The sequence below is a fragment of the Podarcis gaigeae genome, assembly GCF_964106915.1.
Source record: "Podarcis gaigeae genome assembly, chromosome: 8".
Classification (NCBI taxonomy): Eukaryota; Metazoa; Chordata; class Lepidosauria; order Squamata; family Lacertidae; genus Podarcis; species Podarcis gaigeae.
The window spans coordinates 4,229,314-4,249,156 of record NC_139684.1 but is presented as its reverse complement, the minus strand read 5'-3'; the positions used below and the strand labels follow the sequence as shown (position 1 = coordinate 4,249,156).

The following is a 19,843-nucleotide window of genomic DNA, read 5'->3' as shown; positions in this document are numbered from 1 at the left end:
AGCTGTGACAGTATGTGACTGGTTTGTTTTTTTAATTAGATGTTCCTAACGTTTTAATTTTTAAAAGTATATTCTTAGTTATTTTAAATTTTCTAAGGAAGTTTTTGTTTTATTTTTAATTGCACTGTTTTATTACTTTGTTGTTTGCTGCCCATGGCTGCTACTGGAGGACAAAGGGTTGTAGCCACACAAACAATAAAATCCCCTTTTCAGAAAAAATAAAATACTCAGTGCCCCCTGGAAATCTACCTCCTTTAAGCAAACAAAAGAAGAAGTGATAAATTTGTCTTCTTTATGTTTCTCTAGTTTCTACCTATGTCCTACAATATAGTAAAGAAAGATGTTGTAAATAAGGCACCTGGAAGCTTGAAATTTATTAAAACCCATGGGGCAGACTGGAGTAAAGACTGCCGGCTCAGTCCAATCCATCTGACAGGGCCAAATAGGCAGGCAAGCAGCAATCCACTTCCTGGGCCTGGGGAAAGCCAAAAAGGGTTCCCCCAAGCCCAGGAAAACCCCACGCCTCCAGCAGGACAGGAGAAGCGTTTTTTGCCATCCTGCAACAGCACCTGATCTGGTGTTAAGCGTCATTACACAATAGATGAAACATGTATGAATGGTTTTTCAAAATTTTCTTCTCTTGTTTCTTTATGCTTCCTCTGCCTCCGTATTTTGATTCAATGCCCCCCAGTTGCACCCAGGCTACTACAGCCCCCTGGATTGTCCCAGCACCCCCAGGGGAAAGTATTGCCCACTTCGGGAAACACTGGACTAGTCATGGCATTGGTCACCAACCTGGGTAGCTTTAAAAGAGGATTAGACAAAATCATGGATGATAAAGCTATCAATAGCTACTGCTTGTTGTGAATCACTTTGAGTTGCTTTTGTAAAAATAGATAGTAAGCTTAATAAATAATAATAGCCACAATTATGTTCTATCTCCACTGTCTGAGTCAGAATGTCTCTGAAAGATCAGCTGCTGGGAATGACAAGTGGGGAGAGGACCACTGTTCTCAGGCCCCACCTGCAGGATTCCCATTGGGGCACCTGGTTGGCCATGGTGAAAATAGGATGAAGGGCTAGATGGGTCCTCCTTTGGCCTGATCTAGCAGGACTCTTCCTATTGACTGAAATACATTACAGTTCATGGTCCTGACACCACCCCTCATTATTGGTTGAATCACAGAATCATAGAGTTGGAAGGCACCCAGGGTCATCTAGTCAAACCTCCTGCAATGCAGGAATCTCAGCAGTAACTTCCAAATGCCTCACTGATTTGCTCAGCAGCTTCTGAGTGGATTGTGCTTATAGTTGCATGTCTGAGGTTCATACCTATTATTTGCGGCAAGGAGTAGCCATCTAGATCGAGCAGCACGGTACCCGTCTGCAGGCAAGTGCGTAACTCAAAGAGGCTATGCAAAGATAAGGTTGACACGTGTGGTTTGCTCCATCTTTCCCCTCCTTCTTCTACCTTCTCTTCAAACTTAATCCACCTGAAACAAAGATGAAGGAGATGAGACATGAATAGTGCTCAGCATAAATGATACACATGTGGGATGACCAACATGTCTTATAAATGCATGAAGGGGTTAATGCCATAGGCATAGCTAGGGCAATCCCTCTCCCCTTGGGAGTAAGGTAATCAAGCCTATTGTTGTATTTCAGTCTACCAGATAAGCTCAGTGTGTGAGGTCTGAGCTGGTTGCCACCAACAATATAGTTGGTGCAATCACACAGTAAATGTCTCTTGGAACAGCATGCTTAAGTTCTGTTAAGAGGCAAGTTCTGTTAAGAGGCAAGGGGAGATTTTCACTTTTGGCAGCATTCAGGATAAAACTGCAAAAACATACAGTGTATTTTAAGAGTATTTGCTATAGTTGTTGTTGTTGTTCCCAATAGTAATAACCAAATAATCAATGCAAGGCAGTCATCTTTTTGTTAAGCAAAATGATACGTCTGTTGCATGGCTGGTACTAGGGCCATTTAATGATTTATGGCCACTTGAGGACTGTCACTAATTTGTAGATACGTATAATTAAATTGTACACCAGCAAATTTAGGCTGCGCAATTAAAGTGCTTTTGGAGCCCCTGTGCTCCAAGTCCACTCTCAAAAATGAAACAACTCCCCAATGCTTTTATGTTATGAAAAGTAACGGGAAAATGCACTAGAACGATGATGGTGATACTGGGCGATGAATATAACCCCCATGCAAACAAATCCAAATGAGTGTTGCTCAATAAACAGCAATGTCATATAACCATACACAACCACTTTGGGCTATATATAAGGATGAACGCTTAATAAACAGGTCATCTGGAAGAGCGCCATACAACTATCATTCAGTTATAAACTACTGCTTTAAAGAAATCATTACAAGTGATCCTACATAAGGGAGGGGGTACTTTTAAAAACAGTATGTCCAAAAGTCTGGACCAAAGTTTTATTTATTTCTACAAGAATCAATAAAACAGCAGAAGAGCTCCATTTTGGCAGACCCAAAATTTTACTTTCAAACTCCTTCTTGCTTAAGGGTGTGTGCATTTAGTCACTTAGCTCCCTATGTAAATTTGGAATCTGACATCTTTCCATCAGAATTCATTCTGATTTCTTTGTGGGGAAGTGATATGGTATGATTTGATCCTGATCCTCATGCCACTTGGCCACAGCCATGGCTTTCCACAAAGAATCAAGGGAACTGTCATTTGTTAAGGGTGCTGAGAGTGGATAGGAGACCCCTATTCACCTTGCAGAGATGCACTTCCCTGAGTTCTCTGAGAAGAGGGATTGATTGTTAAACCTTCTGGACATGGGGGTGGGGATATGGATCTCCTAAAAACCCTCACCACCCTGGACAGATTACAGTTCCCATGATTCTTTGGGGGAAGCCATGACAGTTCAAAGTGGTACATATGACCCTGCTTTAAATGTATACTGCAGAGGGGGCCTTAGGCTGTAACCACCTTGTAGCAGGGACCTTCCTTTTCATAATTTGTAAAGGATCATGAATACGGATTGTGCTATACAACCAATTAACATCAAGTCTTCCTTTGCAAATTCTCCTCAGAACACAGGAGCCAGGCATGTGCACAGAAATGGGGAAATCAGAATGACTGCACAACAAAGGCTGAATAACCTCCCTGCACACTTTGTACAAACAGTGCAGGATGAGTGCCCAAAAAACAGTTTGTCTGGAAGTGACCCGTGTCACAGAAGTACATAATGAGTTGTGATCCAAAGCATCTGTGGAAGAAGGCACTACAAGTCAAAGGCAACACATTTTAAACATGGCTGTTGTTATCTTTCTGTGTGCAATGCAAGTATAACAAATAAAAGTGGGGTGTGTAGACATGAATATTCTCTTTTTACTCCCCCATCCCTACCCCCTTAGCATTGCAGTACTGTATATAACCAGGAAAGTAGGACCATTGCAGTGAGCTGTAATGTTTCTTGCTTGTTGATGTGCCATTTTTAGGCAAAGGAGGGCAGAGAAGTCCTTCCCTTTCCCACCCCCAGCACACACATTTCAAAGCACATGTACTTCAGGAATGCTTTGATATGTGGCCAACTCACTGGTTCTACGCTCCTCTGTACCAGGTATGCATGCCAAAGGTGCAAATCCCTTTATTCAAAGAGGCAAATGTTTAGCCTATCTTGATAATATTGCTTCAGAATTATTAGAGCAAAACAAAATAACCCTAATAAATGCTCATAAAATATGCTCCTGTTTTGCAATTTAATCCAGAACAAAGAGCAGGCTGTGAAAGTTTCTCAGCTTTCAACTAGCTGGAGAACTACAGAGTTGAATGGCTGCCTTGCCTGTGGGCAAGTGGTGGCTGGGACCACCAGCAGGTGGAGTCAGAACCAATGACAGGCAGAGTCACTCTGTAAGGAATGTAAGGAAACAGGCAGGTGGGTGGGGGCTGGCTGAGAGCAGACGGCATTTGGTGGCCAGTGCCTCATTTGTCCTAATGGACCAGCCTCCATGACTGTGGGTCCTAACACAGCTGACAGAAATATCTTTAGGTGCCATTTACCATCTCTCTGAAGCCACTGGGAGATGTCATCAAGTGTGATGAAGCAGCAAAAAAGGCTAATGCTATTCTAGGCTGGATCAACAGAAGTCTAGTGTCCACATCGAGGGAAGTCATAGTCCCACTCTATTCTGCCTTGGTCAGATGCCACCTGGAGTCCTGTGTCCAGTTCTGGGCACCATAATTTAAGAAGGATATTGACAAGCTGGAACGTGTGTAGAGGAGGGCGACCAAGATGATCAATGGTCTGGAAACCAAGCCTTATTTGGAATTTCCATAGAATGTATTTGCTCCAATTCAGCTTTAAATAGTGGGTTTTTGCAGGGAAAGCTCCAGAGCAAAAAAGACACTCAGACACGGAGCTTGAAAACACAGAACATGCCTGAAAAGCGCAGAGGGAAGCGTGGCCAGTGGCAGGCCCTGGCACCCCAAATTTCAGTGGCTCCTAGATCTGCCTTTGGTACGGCTAAGCCCCAAGTTAGGTTGTTCTAGGATGGGAGCTTTCTATTTAAAGCAACTGTGCCATTTTGATTGGTGCCGGGCTCTGAGGATGAAAATTCCTATTTTGACTTGCCAAAGGTTCATTTGCAAAGCACCAGCCTTTTACTATGCGAAGCGAAGCCTAGGCACCCTGCAGCTAAATTCCTGATCTGGATTCCTAAGTCAAGGAGAGCGGAAATCCTGAGCTGGCAATGCTAAAATGCTGACAAAGAGAGGCAAGCAGAAAGCCTCGTGGACTGTGGCAGTGGTACAGAAATTCGAACGGTTTCAGCCATTGGCATTTTGTTTGTAGAATAGGAAATGCACAGCGCTCTCACCCTGGAAACAGTAACCTATGAGTGTTTGATGGCTTAATCTCCACATGTTCAATGGACAGTATCCTGCCCTGTCATAATAGATACATGATAGGGGACATGTGATTTTTAAGAACGCAATAATGTAAGAAGAGTCTCACTGCAGTAACAAGCCAAGGACTCATCCAGTGTCGCATCCTGTTCTCACAGTGGCCAGTCATATTCCTCCAGGAAGTCTGTGAGTGGAACTTGAATGCAAAGAGGGTTTGGGGGCTAGCACAACCTTCTGGGACTCACTGAAATGTATTCACTGAAAGCACCTGCAATCTAGCACGGCTGTGACAGGACGGCCCTACCTTCTGGAGATCACCTCAAGCAGCGTTACGCTGGGAGGTCGCAGTAACAGGCCCTTAGCTTCTCTCCCACAATATTCTCCTCTGTTAGAGCAGAGCTATGTCTCTCTCTCTCTCAAGAATATAAGGAGAGCGTGCTGGATCAAGCCAAGAGCCCACCTGGTCCAGCACTCTGTTCTCAAAGCGGCCACCCAAGTGTCTATATAGGAAAGCCCCCAAGAAGCACAACAATGTTCTCTTGCCTTTTGCCTAACTCAGCGAATTTTCTTGGGCGGGCTCTGCTTAGAAACCAGGGATTAAGATGTTTCTGTTATGTAGGGCTCACTCAAGCTGTGTTTATCCAGAGCATGGCTGTTGCCTTTTCTGGGGGCTTTTCAGTATTGCCCAGCAGAGTCTCTACATTGTTAACCCGTGTGCTAGGAAGAAAACTCCTTGCTTTTGAAAATCTCCTCCTCCTCCTTGATAACCACACTAGACATTCTTCTTAAACAATCATTATCACAGCTACCTAGAATGCGGATGGTCACCCATCCTAGAATGCGGACGGTCAGGGACCACCCCTCTTCTTGGTTCTCTGGAGCAGCCTTTTCCCTTTCCAATATTTTGAGTTATTGGCTGCATTCATATGGCAATTTGTTCTGTTTTCCTGACATTTCCCTAGTTTTAATTTCTGCATTATATTTGTGCTTTCACACAACAGGAAAATGGCTTTTGGCAGCTCTGATATACAGGAGCTATTCTGAATACAAAACCCAAGTATGAAGGTTCTGCCTGCCCCGTCCCTCCTGGCACTGAGGGAGCACATTAGACAAGGTCATTATATGGTGCAAGCTTGGAGCCACTGCGGGGCATGTGGGGCAGAGGGAGACAGAGTTAATCAAAATCTATCTTATTAACTGCCTGACCTCACGGCATTGATCCCATTTAAACATGGCATAAACACCCACAAATCCCTTTGTTCTTCAGCATTGAGAGGCTCAGCTGGGCTCAAACCTGCTATTCGAGTCCCCGACTCTTCCCCCCTCCCCGCTGCTCAAACACAGGATGTGAAATTTAGTAAATAATAATAATAATGAAAAAACGACTGGTTATAAAGCCTCAGCTGGAAAGGAAATTCCATGTAGATTTCGTTTGTGTGAAAAACGTTAGTAAGCTGGTAATTCAATAAAGTAAGGACATCTTGCATTCTCTCTAATACTTTGATAAAAGTTATGGGGCTTTTAAAAGGTTTACTTTATTGGTTTGCAATAAAAGAGCAAAGTTAACTCTTTAACTGCTGGCTGCAAATAAGGCTCACACCAAGGTGGCTTTTTCTTGTGACTTACTGTATTTTTTGCTCTATAAGACTTACTTTTTCCCTCCTAAAAAGTAAGGGGAAATGTGTGTGCGTCTTATGGAGCGAATGCAGGCTGCGCAGCTATCACAGAAGCCAGAACAGCAAGAGGGATTGCTGCTTTCGCTGCGCAGCAATCCCTCTTGTTGTTCTGGCTTCTGAGATTCAGAATATTTTTTTCTTGTTTTCCTCCTCCAAAAACTAGGTGCGTCTTGTGGTCTGGTGCATCTTATAGAGCGAAAAATATGGTATTCACATAGTTCAGATTTGTGCTACCAGATCAGCATGGGGCTGGCCTAAGGGAAGTGACTTGTACACTGCCAAGATAATGTTTAATTCAGACTCAACAGCCTATTTCCTTGAAAGCAAACTCCACTGTGGCTTACTTCTTAGTAAATGTGCTTAGGATCTCACTCTGAGAGCTCTAAGTTTGCGGGAGATGGCCAGAGGAGATTGGGTGCCAACTGGGGAAACAGTGTGTGTATGTGGGGGCAGGGGAAAGTCACTGAATTTGGCTGCAGCCTCCATGCAGGAAGGAAATGGTAAAGGAAACTCTTAAACGGGGTTGGCCAATCTGCAGCCCTCAAAATCAGCTCCAAGCCTGAGCCCAGTAGCAGAGGAATGGATTTAAGAACATAAGAAGAGCTTTCTAGATCAGGCCAATGGCCCATCGAGTTCAGTAGCATGATCTTACAGGGGATGACCAGACACCTTTGGGACCCAAATACAAGAGCATTCCCCCCCCCCTCTGGTCTCCAGCAGTTGGTCTTCAGAAGCATTGCTGCCTCCAACTGTGAAGGCAGAGCAGGACCGCCCTGGCTGGTAGCCTTCAATAGAACCTCCCCTCCATGAAGGATCCTGTTATGTGTGAACCAGCTTTCGGGGTGTTAATTTCTGTTCTGGTTGCAAAACAGAAAGCAATGAGCATATGAAACAGGCTAGGACTGAAAGCTTTCAATAGCTTTCTCCACACACCCACACTTTGGATCACTGGACAGGGTAATAATCCTTTTACCCCTGATAAATAATATTTTGCAGCTTTTAGTTTGCCCAGAAGTGGGTCGGCCAATTGGTGCCAAAGAAGGATAGAACTTTCTTTATGTATGCCACAACAGCAGCAAGAATACTTATTGCAAAGTATTGGAAGACACAAGATCTACCCACCCGGGAAGAATGGTGATGGACTATATGGAACTGGCGGAAAGGACTGGCAGAATCCGAGACCAGGGAGAAGAGTCAGTGGAGGAAGATTGGAGGAAATTTAAAGACTATTTACAGAAACATTGTAAAATTAATGATGTTAGAATGATGTTGGAATGAACTTATGTGATTTTAGCAGAAATGTTACAAAGGTTTAGGAAAAAACAGACTGTTAATTGGTGAAAGGAGGGAAAGTAAAGCTACATTAATATTAAGATAAATTACAGGACAAAAATTGGAAAAGATGGGAAAGATTTGCTGAAATAGCTAACCGAACTAGAATACAAAAAAGGGAGGTGTGAGGAGGTCAAGGAAACAAGCAAATGAAAGATAAGTTATGGGAAGGTTCGATTTGTTTTTTAATTGTTTCTATTTTTCTGTTTTTTTATTGTGATGTGTTGCCTTGTTTTTGTTTAATTTGGTGTTTTTTCTTCTTTTCTTTTTGTAACCTTTAAAACTTCAATAAATATTACTTTAAAAAAAATAAAATAGTTTGCCCAGAAGTGACAGTGTGGCAAAGAAGACTGTGAATCAAGGCATCTCGCAAACCAGGTTCTACTCTCTTAAAAATTATGGCCTGCCTCCAGCAAAGGCCTTCTTCCTTCAAGAGCGCATACCTCAGGAGGAAAATGTGTGAGTCACCCAAGAGAAGCAGCTGCTTACAACTCTCCAGCTTTCCCCATACCTGGCTGATTCCTTCCACTCCATTTCTTCTCCATCATGCTGGAGCGTGTCCATCTCAGTGAACAGGGTGGGGTTGGGGGGGTCGTCATCTTCACCCAGGATATACCGGAGGCGTTCAGCAGCTGGAGACACTGAGCCAAGATTGGAAAAGAGAATCAGTGGCAGGCAGGTGCTATTCACATGTTCCAAATTTTCAGTTCAATTGCTCTAGAAAACCATCTAGAAGAGATGGTGATGATGTTTTATTTACACCCTGCCCACCTGGCTGGGTTTCCCCAGTCACTCCGGACAGCTTCCAACACACATAAAAATAATAAAAATAAAATAAAACATTAATAGTAACAATCTGATCCAATATAAAAAGACACAATAACTTTAAAATAAACAACTTATATGAAATAAAGCAATATTCAGTATTATTATTATTAATTCAACTTATACACTGCCCTATACCCAGAGGTCTCAGGGCGGTTCCAACAAGACTACAACATATAATGTTGTATATGAAAACAAATTTTAAACAATTAAAAACACTAGCAGGATAGACATAAACATGAACAGTAAGAAATAACTTAAAGGGAGCGAAAATGTTACATTTGTAAATAGTTTTGAATTGGTTATGCAATAAGATTACAATATAAAATGAGGAACCACACAGAGGGGAGGAGCGAAGTAAAAGAAAAAGCGGGTTGAATTTGTTTATATTTATAGTTTGTTGTTAAAATATTGTTGAATGGAAAAATAAAATATTATAAAAAAGCAATATTCAATAATCTATTAGAATCCAATAGGAAACAGTAAAATTAAACATCAGCAAATAATAATTAAACGGTTTACACTTATCAATTACAATAAATAATTACTAATCAATAAAAATAACAGCAAATCACAATGCATAAAATACCACAAAACATATAAAACCATTTAAAAGGATCAAAATGAGAAACAAGGACACACAACTTATAATTTATTTATTTTCAACTATCCCTGAGCTACTCTCTTTCCAGCTGCTTCTGCTATTTTTCAATTTCATGGTCTGGGAAAGGCTCCTTGGGCTGGAGGGTTCAATTAAAGATCAAGTAAAAGAGTAGGGTTTGTTGCAAGGAATGTAGCTATGGTGAAATGCTAATATACTCTTCGGAGGTCCCACCTTGAACCTTGTCAGTGGGGCTGAGCTAACCCAAACCTAATCTGCTTTTGGTGGTAGTGAGAGCCTTTCCTAGCTTGGTGCCTCCAGCTGTTTTTGACTACAACTCCCATCAGTATATTTAAGGCAGGATTGACTGCAATACCTTCCCTCCAATTACAGTACAGTCATACCTCGGGTTACAGACGCTTCGGGTTGTGCAATTTTGGGTTGTGCACCGCGCCGAACCTGAAAGTACCGGAATGGGTTACTTCTGGGTTTCGGCACTTGCGCAGAAACGCCAAATCCCAACCTGTGCGTGCGCAGACGTGGTGCTGCGGGTCGCAAATGTGCTTCCTGCACAGATCACGCTCGTAACCTGAGCATCCACTGTAATCTTTGTAAATTGTGGTGTAGGTTTAACTGTTATACTGTCCTTCCAACAATAGGTGGCACTGTGTCCAGCTGAGGCCATGAGCCATGCTGTTGTTCTGGACCAGAGCTTTCCAAACTGTGTGTCATGATACATTAGTGTGTCGGCTGCGGTGTGTAGGTGTGCCACACAAATGCTCTCCATGCCCCGCCCAGGACTGGAAAGGGAGTGGGCAGCCTGCTGGTTTACTAGTAAAACTGAATTAGTGTGTCACGAAATGATGCATAAAAGGTGTGTCACCAACATGAAAAGTTTGGAAAGTTTTGTTCTAGACTGTTCTTTTTGCAATAAGGCTGTTCCTTGGCTACATGACCAACAAAGTGCATCACATAATCCCATACATCCTGGAAGACGAAATGAAACAATGGGTGCACATGAAGATAGATAAAACCAGAAACACCCACCCTCTACAGCGAATCCATTCCTCCAAAACAAACTAAGGAAATTCCCACAACACTAAATGGATCCACACAATGCCTTCTTAAAGCATGGGAGGAAAAAGCAAGAAAACTGGTCCCATTCCCATCACCACTCATTCCCCTGGCCCAACACCCGCTATTCCACCAAGAATCCCAAAGCATCCAAATAAAAACCTGGCAAACTAAAGGCTATATTGCCTACCGACTTTTACAAAAATTACAACCCCATATCAACATGGGAAATACAAGATAAACTAGGGGACACTTGAATACTCTGGCTGGCTCTAGCACCAACTACAAGCCTTCCTAAACAACCCAGCTACAAAAACAGCAGCCACCAGGCCACTGACAAGCTTTGAGAAACTCCTCCTAACAACAGAGGGACAGAATAAAGGGGTGGCCTCTACAATATATAAAAGCCAAGACTCTACAAACCCTCTTACCACAATTAAAAACCATGACATAGGATATGAATTAAACACTACCCAATGGTCTAGCCTATAGACCACCCTTTAAATCCATCTCAGCCAGTAGTAGTAGTAGTGGTGGTGGTGGTGGTGGTGATAATAATAATAATAATAATAATAATAATAATAATAATAATAATAATAATTTGTTACTTATATTACTTAGGGAGAGAACTCACCCTAAATCTTATGCATAGATGGTACATAGCAACATGGAAGCTGGCACTCATACACCCAGGAACCTCATCTAAATGTTGGAGAGACTGCACTTCCATAGACACACACGCCCACATGTGGTGGAAATGCCCCAAAGTTCAATCTTTCTGGATATCAGGGCTGCAGGAAATTTCCAAAATAACAAAACAGGTAATAGAAGCAACTCCAGGACAGCGCACACACACACACACACACACACACACACACACACACACACAAAACAAGGAACTCATAAGTTACTTGCAGCAGCTAGAAATATCATAACTAGACACTGGAAGGAGCTATGAGGAGTGAACATAGACCACTGGTACCAAAATGTATGGAAAACAGCCCTACTAGAGAAGTTAACCAACAAACTAAAAATACCATGAGGATAAGCAAGGAGGACACCTTCATCTCAGTATGGCTTCCCTTTATCACACACACCACACAAAAAGACAGCACAACCTCTCCTCCCCAACAGCATATGACTCAGTATGGTTAACTTCATCCAACAACCCACCCCCCCTGCACACACAAACAAGCCACACTGCAATCAACAGAGCACAACAAACATATCTGGGACTTCCAACCTCTTGCAGTAATAATAATAATAATAATAATAATAATAATAATAATAATAATAATAATTTATTATTTATACCCCGCCCATCTGGCTGGGCCTCCCCAGCCACTCTGGGCGGCTTCCATAAAAATAAAAACCAAAAATACAATAAAATATCACACGTTAAAAACTTCCCTGAACAGGGCTGCCTTAAGATGTCTTCTGAATGTCAGGTAGTTGTTTATCGCTTTGACATCTGCTGGAAGGGCGTTCCACAGGGTGGGCGCCACTACCGAGAAGGCCCTCTGCCTGGTTCCCTGTAGCTTTGCTTCTTGCAATGAGGGAACCGCCAGAAGGCCCTCGGCGCTGGACCTCAGCGTCCGGGCAGAATGGTGGGGGTGGAGACGCTCCTTCAGGTATACTTCAGGTATATATCAATAAAAAGAAATAAAGACAGTCATACCTTGGGTTGCGAATGTGATCCATGCGGGAGGCACGTTTGCAACCTGCAGCGCCGTGTTTGTGTCTGCGCGTGACGTGATTCAGCACTTCTGTGCATGCGCGTGACGTCATTTTGCACTTCTGCGCATGTGCGAGCACCAAAACCTGGAAGTACCCCATTCCAGTACTTCTGGGTTTGGCGCGGTCGGCAACCCAAAGATGCACAACCCACAGCGTTCTCAACCCAAGGTATGACTGTACATAAACAAAGGACTACCCGTGTGATGCTGACACAAACCCCTACACTAGCAGCAGACAATAGAACAATACTCTCTCTTTCCTCCTCCCTTTTCCCTCATGCAAGATGTATATGACAAAATAGATAAATGTAAATCACTAAATGTAATCACTAAATGCCATCAAACTCTGAAAAACCATACAAACTGAAAGTAGATACAACAAATGTACCTTTCCATGTTTATCTATTTTTATTGTAACAAAACAAAACTTGAATAAAAACTAACAAAAAGAAGCTGTTCCTTGGCTAAGCAACCAATTTGGCCTGGCATCGTCTCTGAAATAACCCGACAGAGCCGTGTGTGACTGCTGAAAGGCAGGTTCCCAGCACCTTTACTAAATAAACAACAGTCCCCAGATTTCCTTGAGAGTTTGGTGGATTAAACCACTTGTAAACTGCCCTGAGATCTTTTTATGAAGGGCGGTATATTAATTTTAACAACAACAACTTGCTCTAAGATTTTACTGTTGATGGGCCCTCAGTTTTTCCTCTCCTCGGCACCCCCATCTCCCCCCCCCCCCGCTTTCTCTCTCTCCTTTCCTTCTTCAATTTCCTTCTAACAACTGACAAAGGGAAATGAGTACCTGAGAAGTTTTTAATACTTGGGCTGTTTGTACACCATGGCTTTAAAGCTCATTCAAAACACATTCCTTTCCCTCCAAGAATTTCTGGGCATGATAGTTTAGCCCACATAGAGTTACAGTTCCCCCAAACCCTTAACAAACCATCGGGCTCAGAACTCTCTGAGGGAAAGAATGTGCTTTAGAGGTATATTGCAGGTGTGGAGAAACTTTGGCCCTCTGGATGTTGCTAAATTACAATTTCAAACTAGAAAAGAATTGCAGAGTTTGAAGGGACACCAAGAGTCACCTAGTCCAACCCCCATTCTCCATTCCAGCTTGTCAATATCCTTCTTAAACTGTGGCACCTAGAACTGGACACAGTATTCCAGGTGGGCTCTGATGAAGGCAGAAGAGAGCAGGACTATTATTTCCATTGATCAGGACACTACTTCTGTTGATGCAACCTAGAATTGCATTAGCCTTTTTTGCTGCTGTCTCATGTTGTAGACTCACATTAAGTCATAGCATATCCCCCAACATTTTGGAAGAACAAACCCCCAACCCGCTGTCCCTGTTGCTCACCCCCTTATCACAACCCCCACCCCTCCCTCCCGGCTCATAGCTTTTTCCACAGCCTCCACCTCCTCCTTCTTCGCAGCCTGAGCCTGCGCCTGCCAGTGTAGCCTCAGGAGAAGCTGCACCGAGCAATACAGCCTTGCAAGAAGCCATGTCAACCAGACCATTTTTTGGTCCTGCGCTCTGGTGTGAGCCAACTGACTCGCAGCACAGGGCAGGATGGGAAAATGCTTGCCTTTTGGTCCTGCATTCTGGCGCAGTCAGAGCATGGGAGGCAAAACGGAACATGCAGGATTGGGATCAGAAGTCGGACCGGCTTCTATGAATCCAGATGTCCCACTTTAAATGAGACAGTTGGGTGGTATGTCTTAGTTCAGCAACTTCTGGAGGGACAATGGTTCCCCACATCATGTATAGTCCAAGCGGCAAACAGAGCCAAGCACTTCCAGCCTTCCAGCCCAGCCCCTCTCCTCCACGCTCTGGTCCAAGGCAGACTATCAGCCCCCACAGATCACCCTATTACAATCCAGGCCAGAGGCTGCCACAAGCAGGGAGGAAACTTCAAGTCCCTTGGGCAGATTCCCTGCAAAGAGCCAAGTAAATCATACGGCAAAAAGAACCCCTGAACCAGAGGCGCCAGCTTGTGAGGGCGACATTGTGCACAGGACATCAGGAGGTGCCACGGCAGAACCAAATGCAGCAGCAGCGTGGCTTCAACGCCCGGTGGCTCCTCCTGCTACCGCATTTTGGCCAAAAGGGCTGGCCCCCTGCCCTGAACTGCACACAGTTACAGTGGTACCTCAGGTTACAATCGCTTTGGGCTTCAGGTTACAGACTCCGCTAAATCAGAAGTAGTACCTCAGGTTAAGAACTTTACCTCAGGATGAGAACAGAAATCGTGCGCCAGTATCACTGTCCTAACTAATGTGGAGATTGGCCGGATGCAGGCAGAGATCACCTGCCAAACCACTTGTACTTAAGTGAATCTCCCCACTCATTAATGGCAGAAAAAGTGACTTCGGAATCTTCAGATATCAAACGGCTGTCAAATGGAAGATGGAGGCAGCTTGTTTTCAGCTGCTCTGGAGGGTAGGATTCAAACAGCAAGAAAAGAGATTCTGACTAAACATTAGGAAGAACTTTCTGACGGTAAGAACTGTTTGACAGCAGAATGGACTCCCTCAGAAGGTTATGGACTCTCCTTCATTGGAGTTTTTTTTTTAATAAAAAAAAACCAGGTTGGATGACCATCTGCCGTGGATTCTTTAGTTTTGTCCTGGATCTTAGACAAGTCAACCAAAGAACTGCAACCCTAGACTAGATAATTATTCTATGAAGCCAGAAAACCCTTTGGCACAACAAAATCTTTGCGCATTTTTCAGTGGCCCAGGCCCGTCAGATTCACAATTTCAGAATGTGGCAAATAGCTGCTAGTTGTCCCAGCACCTCAGATGAAAAGACCCTTTGAATAATAATAATAAGCTGTTTGAGGTAACAACTCATTAAAAAACAATATGCCCATTCAGGACCCATCAGTATGAAGATAATTAGCAATTTATGCCTAACTCCTTTCACAAAGAGGGCTTGAAATATGGAACGACTGGCAAAATAGAAAATAATGGCGAAAGGGATTACTGTTGGCTTGCAGAGATCGTTTTTATTTGGAGCTTGATGAGATTGGGACCTGATAGTCCAAGCAAACTGCGAAGCTGAGTTGGCTCTTGGGGTTCTGTGCTGCCCTCCTAAATGTTGGGATGGGAGAGGGGTTTGTTTGGTCTGTGCTTTAAACTGAATTGACCCCGGGTTGTCTCCAACTAAGCTCTACTCAGAGTAGACCCAACTGAAATTAATGAACCTTAGTCATGTCCATTAACTTCAGTGGGTCTACTCTGAGTAGGGCTATGCATTGGCTACAAGCATTTATTAACACTTATTGGATTAATAAAATATTGGAAAGTAATAACCTTTCAGATTTCACACTTCTCCAAATTATTCAATATGATTCTTAATTTAGAAACTGTACCAAAATGCATAAAATTATATATTTTAGGGTAAAGTAAAATTCCACACATTATGATAAAATACATATGTAAACACATAATTATGATGAAAAGTGTTTTAAAGTACATATCTAAGTATGAATATTTTGAACAGATATTCTAAAATTGAAGACTAATGCAAAATGGGACAGAAAATACATATATTTACATTATATTTCCCATTAATTGATATGTTTCAATGTTTAGTTTGTTTTACAATGACTTTAAAATGTTATAAAGTTCACATATTCTAACTGATCTATTTGTTGCACTGTCATGTTGCGTTTCAAAATGATTTAGTATCCCTTTGTTCTTGTAATGAAGTATTGTATTGGTTGCATTTTTTGTTGTTGCGAGTTGCTTAGAGGATACCTATATGGAAAAGCAGCACACAAATTTAAATAATGAATAAATTTAAATGACAAGCGCATGCAAAACAGGTAGACCCGTGAGGCTTGAAGTGCAGTTCCCAGGACTCCTCCCTGTGAAAGAACTGGAAGGGTGAAGGAAGCGCCTGGCTGCTCAACTGCCCACTCAGCGCAGCTTGCTGAGAACAAGCTTGGCAGATTTTCTTCTAAATCTCCACGCTCACATGGTTTTTAGATCTTTGGCGGCATGCAAGGCAGCAGGCAGGACGGCCTTATCCCAGTAGCTAGTGTGTGTTCATAGACTGCATGTGTGTATGGGCATAAAAACAAATTCAGAAAATAAAGGAACTGTGAATATTGATGTTGGAAGACAGGTTTGAGTTCTAACATCACCAGCATTTCAAGAGGGAGGCTAATGCACCTATTACCCACAAGTTTCTTCAGCAAACCATGAGTTGTCCCACAGACAAGCAAAGATGGTGTGGATTATTTCTCCAAAGCTCATTCCCCCCCACCCCCAGCTGCTCTTGTGACTGGGCAGTTGTGGTTACAAACCCCAGGGTCCGGGGGGGGGGGGTTTTCAAGAGTGGATGTGTTACTGCCTTTTTTAAGGGAAGCAGATGCTGTTCCATTGCAGTGGGTGCCGATCACCACACCCTGGACCCACCTGGTCAACCTGCTCAGACTGGCTTTCACCAGGCAGGATGGACAAGGATCAAGTGAGAAAGCTGGTTACATCATTGCAGGTGTCTTCTTGGCGCCATCAGGCTATATATTCTGAAACAGACCCCATAAAATATGGGAAGGCACAGTACTGGAACCTTGACTGAATTTGCAAGATTTGCACGGCACTATGGAGCCGAGCAACTTTTTAATCCACTGAGTGCCATGCAAACTGGTGCTGAGTGCTCCAGAAGGTCACCCATCACTTCTGCCTTTGGACCACCTGGAACAACTCTACTGGATTGCTCATCAAGGATACAACACAGGTGGACTCTCAGGAGAGAGTGGGTGAATAGTTCTCCTCCCCTCTCATCCCCTCCCCTCCCCACAGCGAAACAGAGTCTCAACAAGATCACTGGCTTCACTCTCTGGAACACCCCCCCCCCCCGAGTATTCAGAGATGTAGCATGAGTCTCCAGGGGCAGACCAACTGACTCAGATCCCCATCACGGCAAGGTGTTGCACACAGTCCAAACTTCACCAGGAAGTGGCCTGATCATGCCTGAATGCCGTGGTGCCATGTGGTGGATCTCAGGGGAGCACTATCTGCTTAAAATAAAGTTAGCTTTAACGTGTTAGAAGTTTATCTGATTATAAAAATGTCTGTGCTCAAAATCCTCCAGCTTGTTCTTTCACACTGGGTACAAACAGTGAGCATTTTTGTGTTTCAATGTGTATATATGTATATATATGTGTGTGTGTGGTCATAAGATGAAATCCTAATGCGGCAAATGTGTGCTAAGTGCCACTTGCTTTCCCTCCTGGAGAATGTTCCTGTTTTCTGCCAAAAGAATCACAATGGCCCCAAAAGAATAGGATGTTCGCTATTACTATAGATTAGCCTGATTTACTTGCTAAGAACCTTGAAGCCAAACTACTGGAATGAAGGTGATATCGTCAAGTGCTTAGTGGACTTCAAAGCCTTGGCAAATTTATTTCTGGTTTAGGGTTTCCATCACAAAAGCACCCAAGGTGGGACAAAGGGTCTTTGGGGTTGGGATGTTGGTGTTAACAAAACAACCCAAAGCTCAGTGTTAGGAGAAGAGTTGCTTGTGGCGCCCGCCTGGCATGCAAAGGCCGCAGGTTCAATCAGCAGTGTCTCTCAGTAGAGCTGGGAGAGGTCCTTAGAAGCCGTGTTGATAAAGCCAAGCTAGGTGAATCCAAGGTTTGTCTTATAAGGCAGCTTCTTTCCTATGGAGCAAGAATTCTGGGTCTGAGATTGCTCAGCTCACAGCTTGCCAATGATCTGGAAATGTCACTACAAATGTTATCACTGTAAGAACATGAAAAGGTCCCACTTAGTTTTTAAAGTTGGAGTGCCTGTCTGCTTCACATGGGCGGTGGTGCCCACGGCAGTCTCAAGTGGCTGCCCCAGATTATGCAAGCAATTCTGCAATAATGCAGAGTCTGGTGGGGCAAAACTCTGGGAGTGCAAGCAGTTGAGGAGTTATACCTTGGCATCTCCAGCGATATGGCAAGGGGTCCTGAATGGAAACCTCTTGCGATGTGCACTTTCCCAATAGTACCTGATATTGCCTGTGGAACTCACTCCCACAGGAGGCAGTGATGGCCACCAACTTGGATGGCTATAGAAGAAGATTAGCCAAATTCATGGAGAAGAGGGGTATTGATAGCTACTAGCCATAACAGTTATGCTGTGCCTTCACAGTCGGAGGCATCAATTGCTGGAAACCACAGGAAGGGAGAATGCATTTGAGCACAGATCCTGTTTACTGGCTCCCCATAAGAGGCATCTGGTTGGCCACATCTGGTTAGTCCAGATGGGCCATGGGTGTGATCCAGGAGGCTCTTCTTATGCTCTTACGAGTTATGAGCAGGGTTGCCAATCCGGGGGGGGGGGGGAGAGACTATAGTCATTAATCATAAATGTTTTGATAAATTAAACCTGTATAATATAAGTGTGAATATGAATCAAACCATAGTTTGGGAGAAAAACACTGGCATCCGATTCTGTATGCCAGTATTACACTGCAAGAAAAGGGAATGTCTGCAACTTTTTTTAGCTTTTGTGAGTTCTTGTAGTAGAACTGATGACTTAAAAAAAAGAAGTGCTGGAAATATATTTAAGGAAAAAGCAATTGATTCATCAAACTGATTATCATAGAATCACAGAGCCGGAAGCAACTTCAAAGTTCATCTAGTTCAGGGGTTTACAAACTCAGGGGCCTAATTTTTTTTGCCACCACCGATTTTGATGAAGGTGGCAAACAGGGGTGGGGGGATCATTTGAAGAAGACACATGCTGCTGTGGGTAACAAATCATCACCTAGTCACTCATCAGATTGAACATTTGATGAGAGGAAAGAGGGGGGTGATACAGCCCCATGCTCATTCAATCTGCATGGATCATCAGAGGAGGGGGTGCCTGGGTGTGCGGTAGTGTTTGGGGGAGAGTGTGGGGTGACCACACCCACTTGTTACCTCTGTACAGTCGACTAGTTTGCACACACACTTGCAAGTGCTTCTTTATTCAGGAAACAAAGAGGCATTATTAGAGTTCTAGCCAGGCAAAAACACTCAAGAAGGATGTGAAGCAGGGCAGGTGAGGGGCGAGGCCTGAGGAGCGGGGATAAGGTTGTGGAGGGCGAATGGTTTGGGGATAGTCCAATGAGCTGGACAGAGAGGCTTGGAAGGCTGCATTTGGCCCCTGGACCCCCCGGCCTATAGCAGCATCACAGGGCTTGCCCACACTTCCACTTGTACTGCTGCTTTCCCACTTCATCCTCGAATCGGAGCAAATGTCCATTGTGTTTTCCACAGACTGATGTTTGCTCCAAGTCAGCAGTAAAGAGCAGGTTTTCCCGGGGAAAGGAGTGGAGCAAACAGAAAACCATTCAAATCCATGACTAGAAAGCATGAGACAAGTGGAAAACCTCTCTAGGCACGGGAAAGCAGAAATGTGGATGAGCCCACAGTGAATAAAAACAGTGAAAAAATTACCTTCTGTTCCACAGGCATGCTGGCAAGAGGTTTTGGTGAAGGACTTAAAGTTCCCAATGGCAGAAAATGTGTGGAACGCTATATGGAGTGAAGCTCCTTTAAGAAACATATATTCCCAAACTAGAGACGTTGTGCTTAAATTAACCTACCAATGGCACTTTAACCAACTAAGGGCTCACCCACAATTCCGTTTGTCTCATGTCTAGAAAGCACGGGGCTGAGTCGTTTTCCCTTGATGCTGCCCCTTTCGCAGCGAAAACCTGCTCTTTCTC

At 43.7% G+C, this 19,843-nt stretch overlaps 1 protein-coding gene and 1 long non-coding RNA gene across 2 annotated transcripts in view; both read right to left on the bottom strand.

Annotated features, from left to right (window-relative positions):
* LOC310851240 overlaps window positions 1–19,843 on the bottom strand; it is a 984,470-nt gene that overhangs the window by 472,456 nt on the left and 492,171 nt on the right. The gene's annotated exons all lie outside the window — the stretch shown is intronic.
* Window positions 1–19,843, bottom strand: part of SLC4A5 (solute carrier family 4 member 5) — a 77,551-nt gene that overhangs the window by 44,516 nt on the left and 13,192 nt on the right. The window contains exons 4-5 of the mRNA XM_083753190.1: window positions 8,399–8,528; window positions 1,333–1,493 (exon numbers count right to left, since the gene is read on the bottom strand). Of these exons, the coding sequence (XP_083609316.1) occupies window positions 1,333–1,493; window positions 8,399–8,528 (291 nt within the window). The remainder of the gene's footprint in view (window positions 1–1,332; window positions 1,494–8,398; window positions 8,529–19,843) is intronic.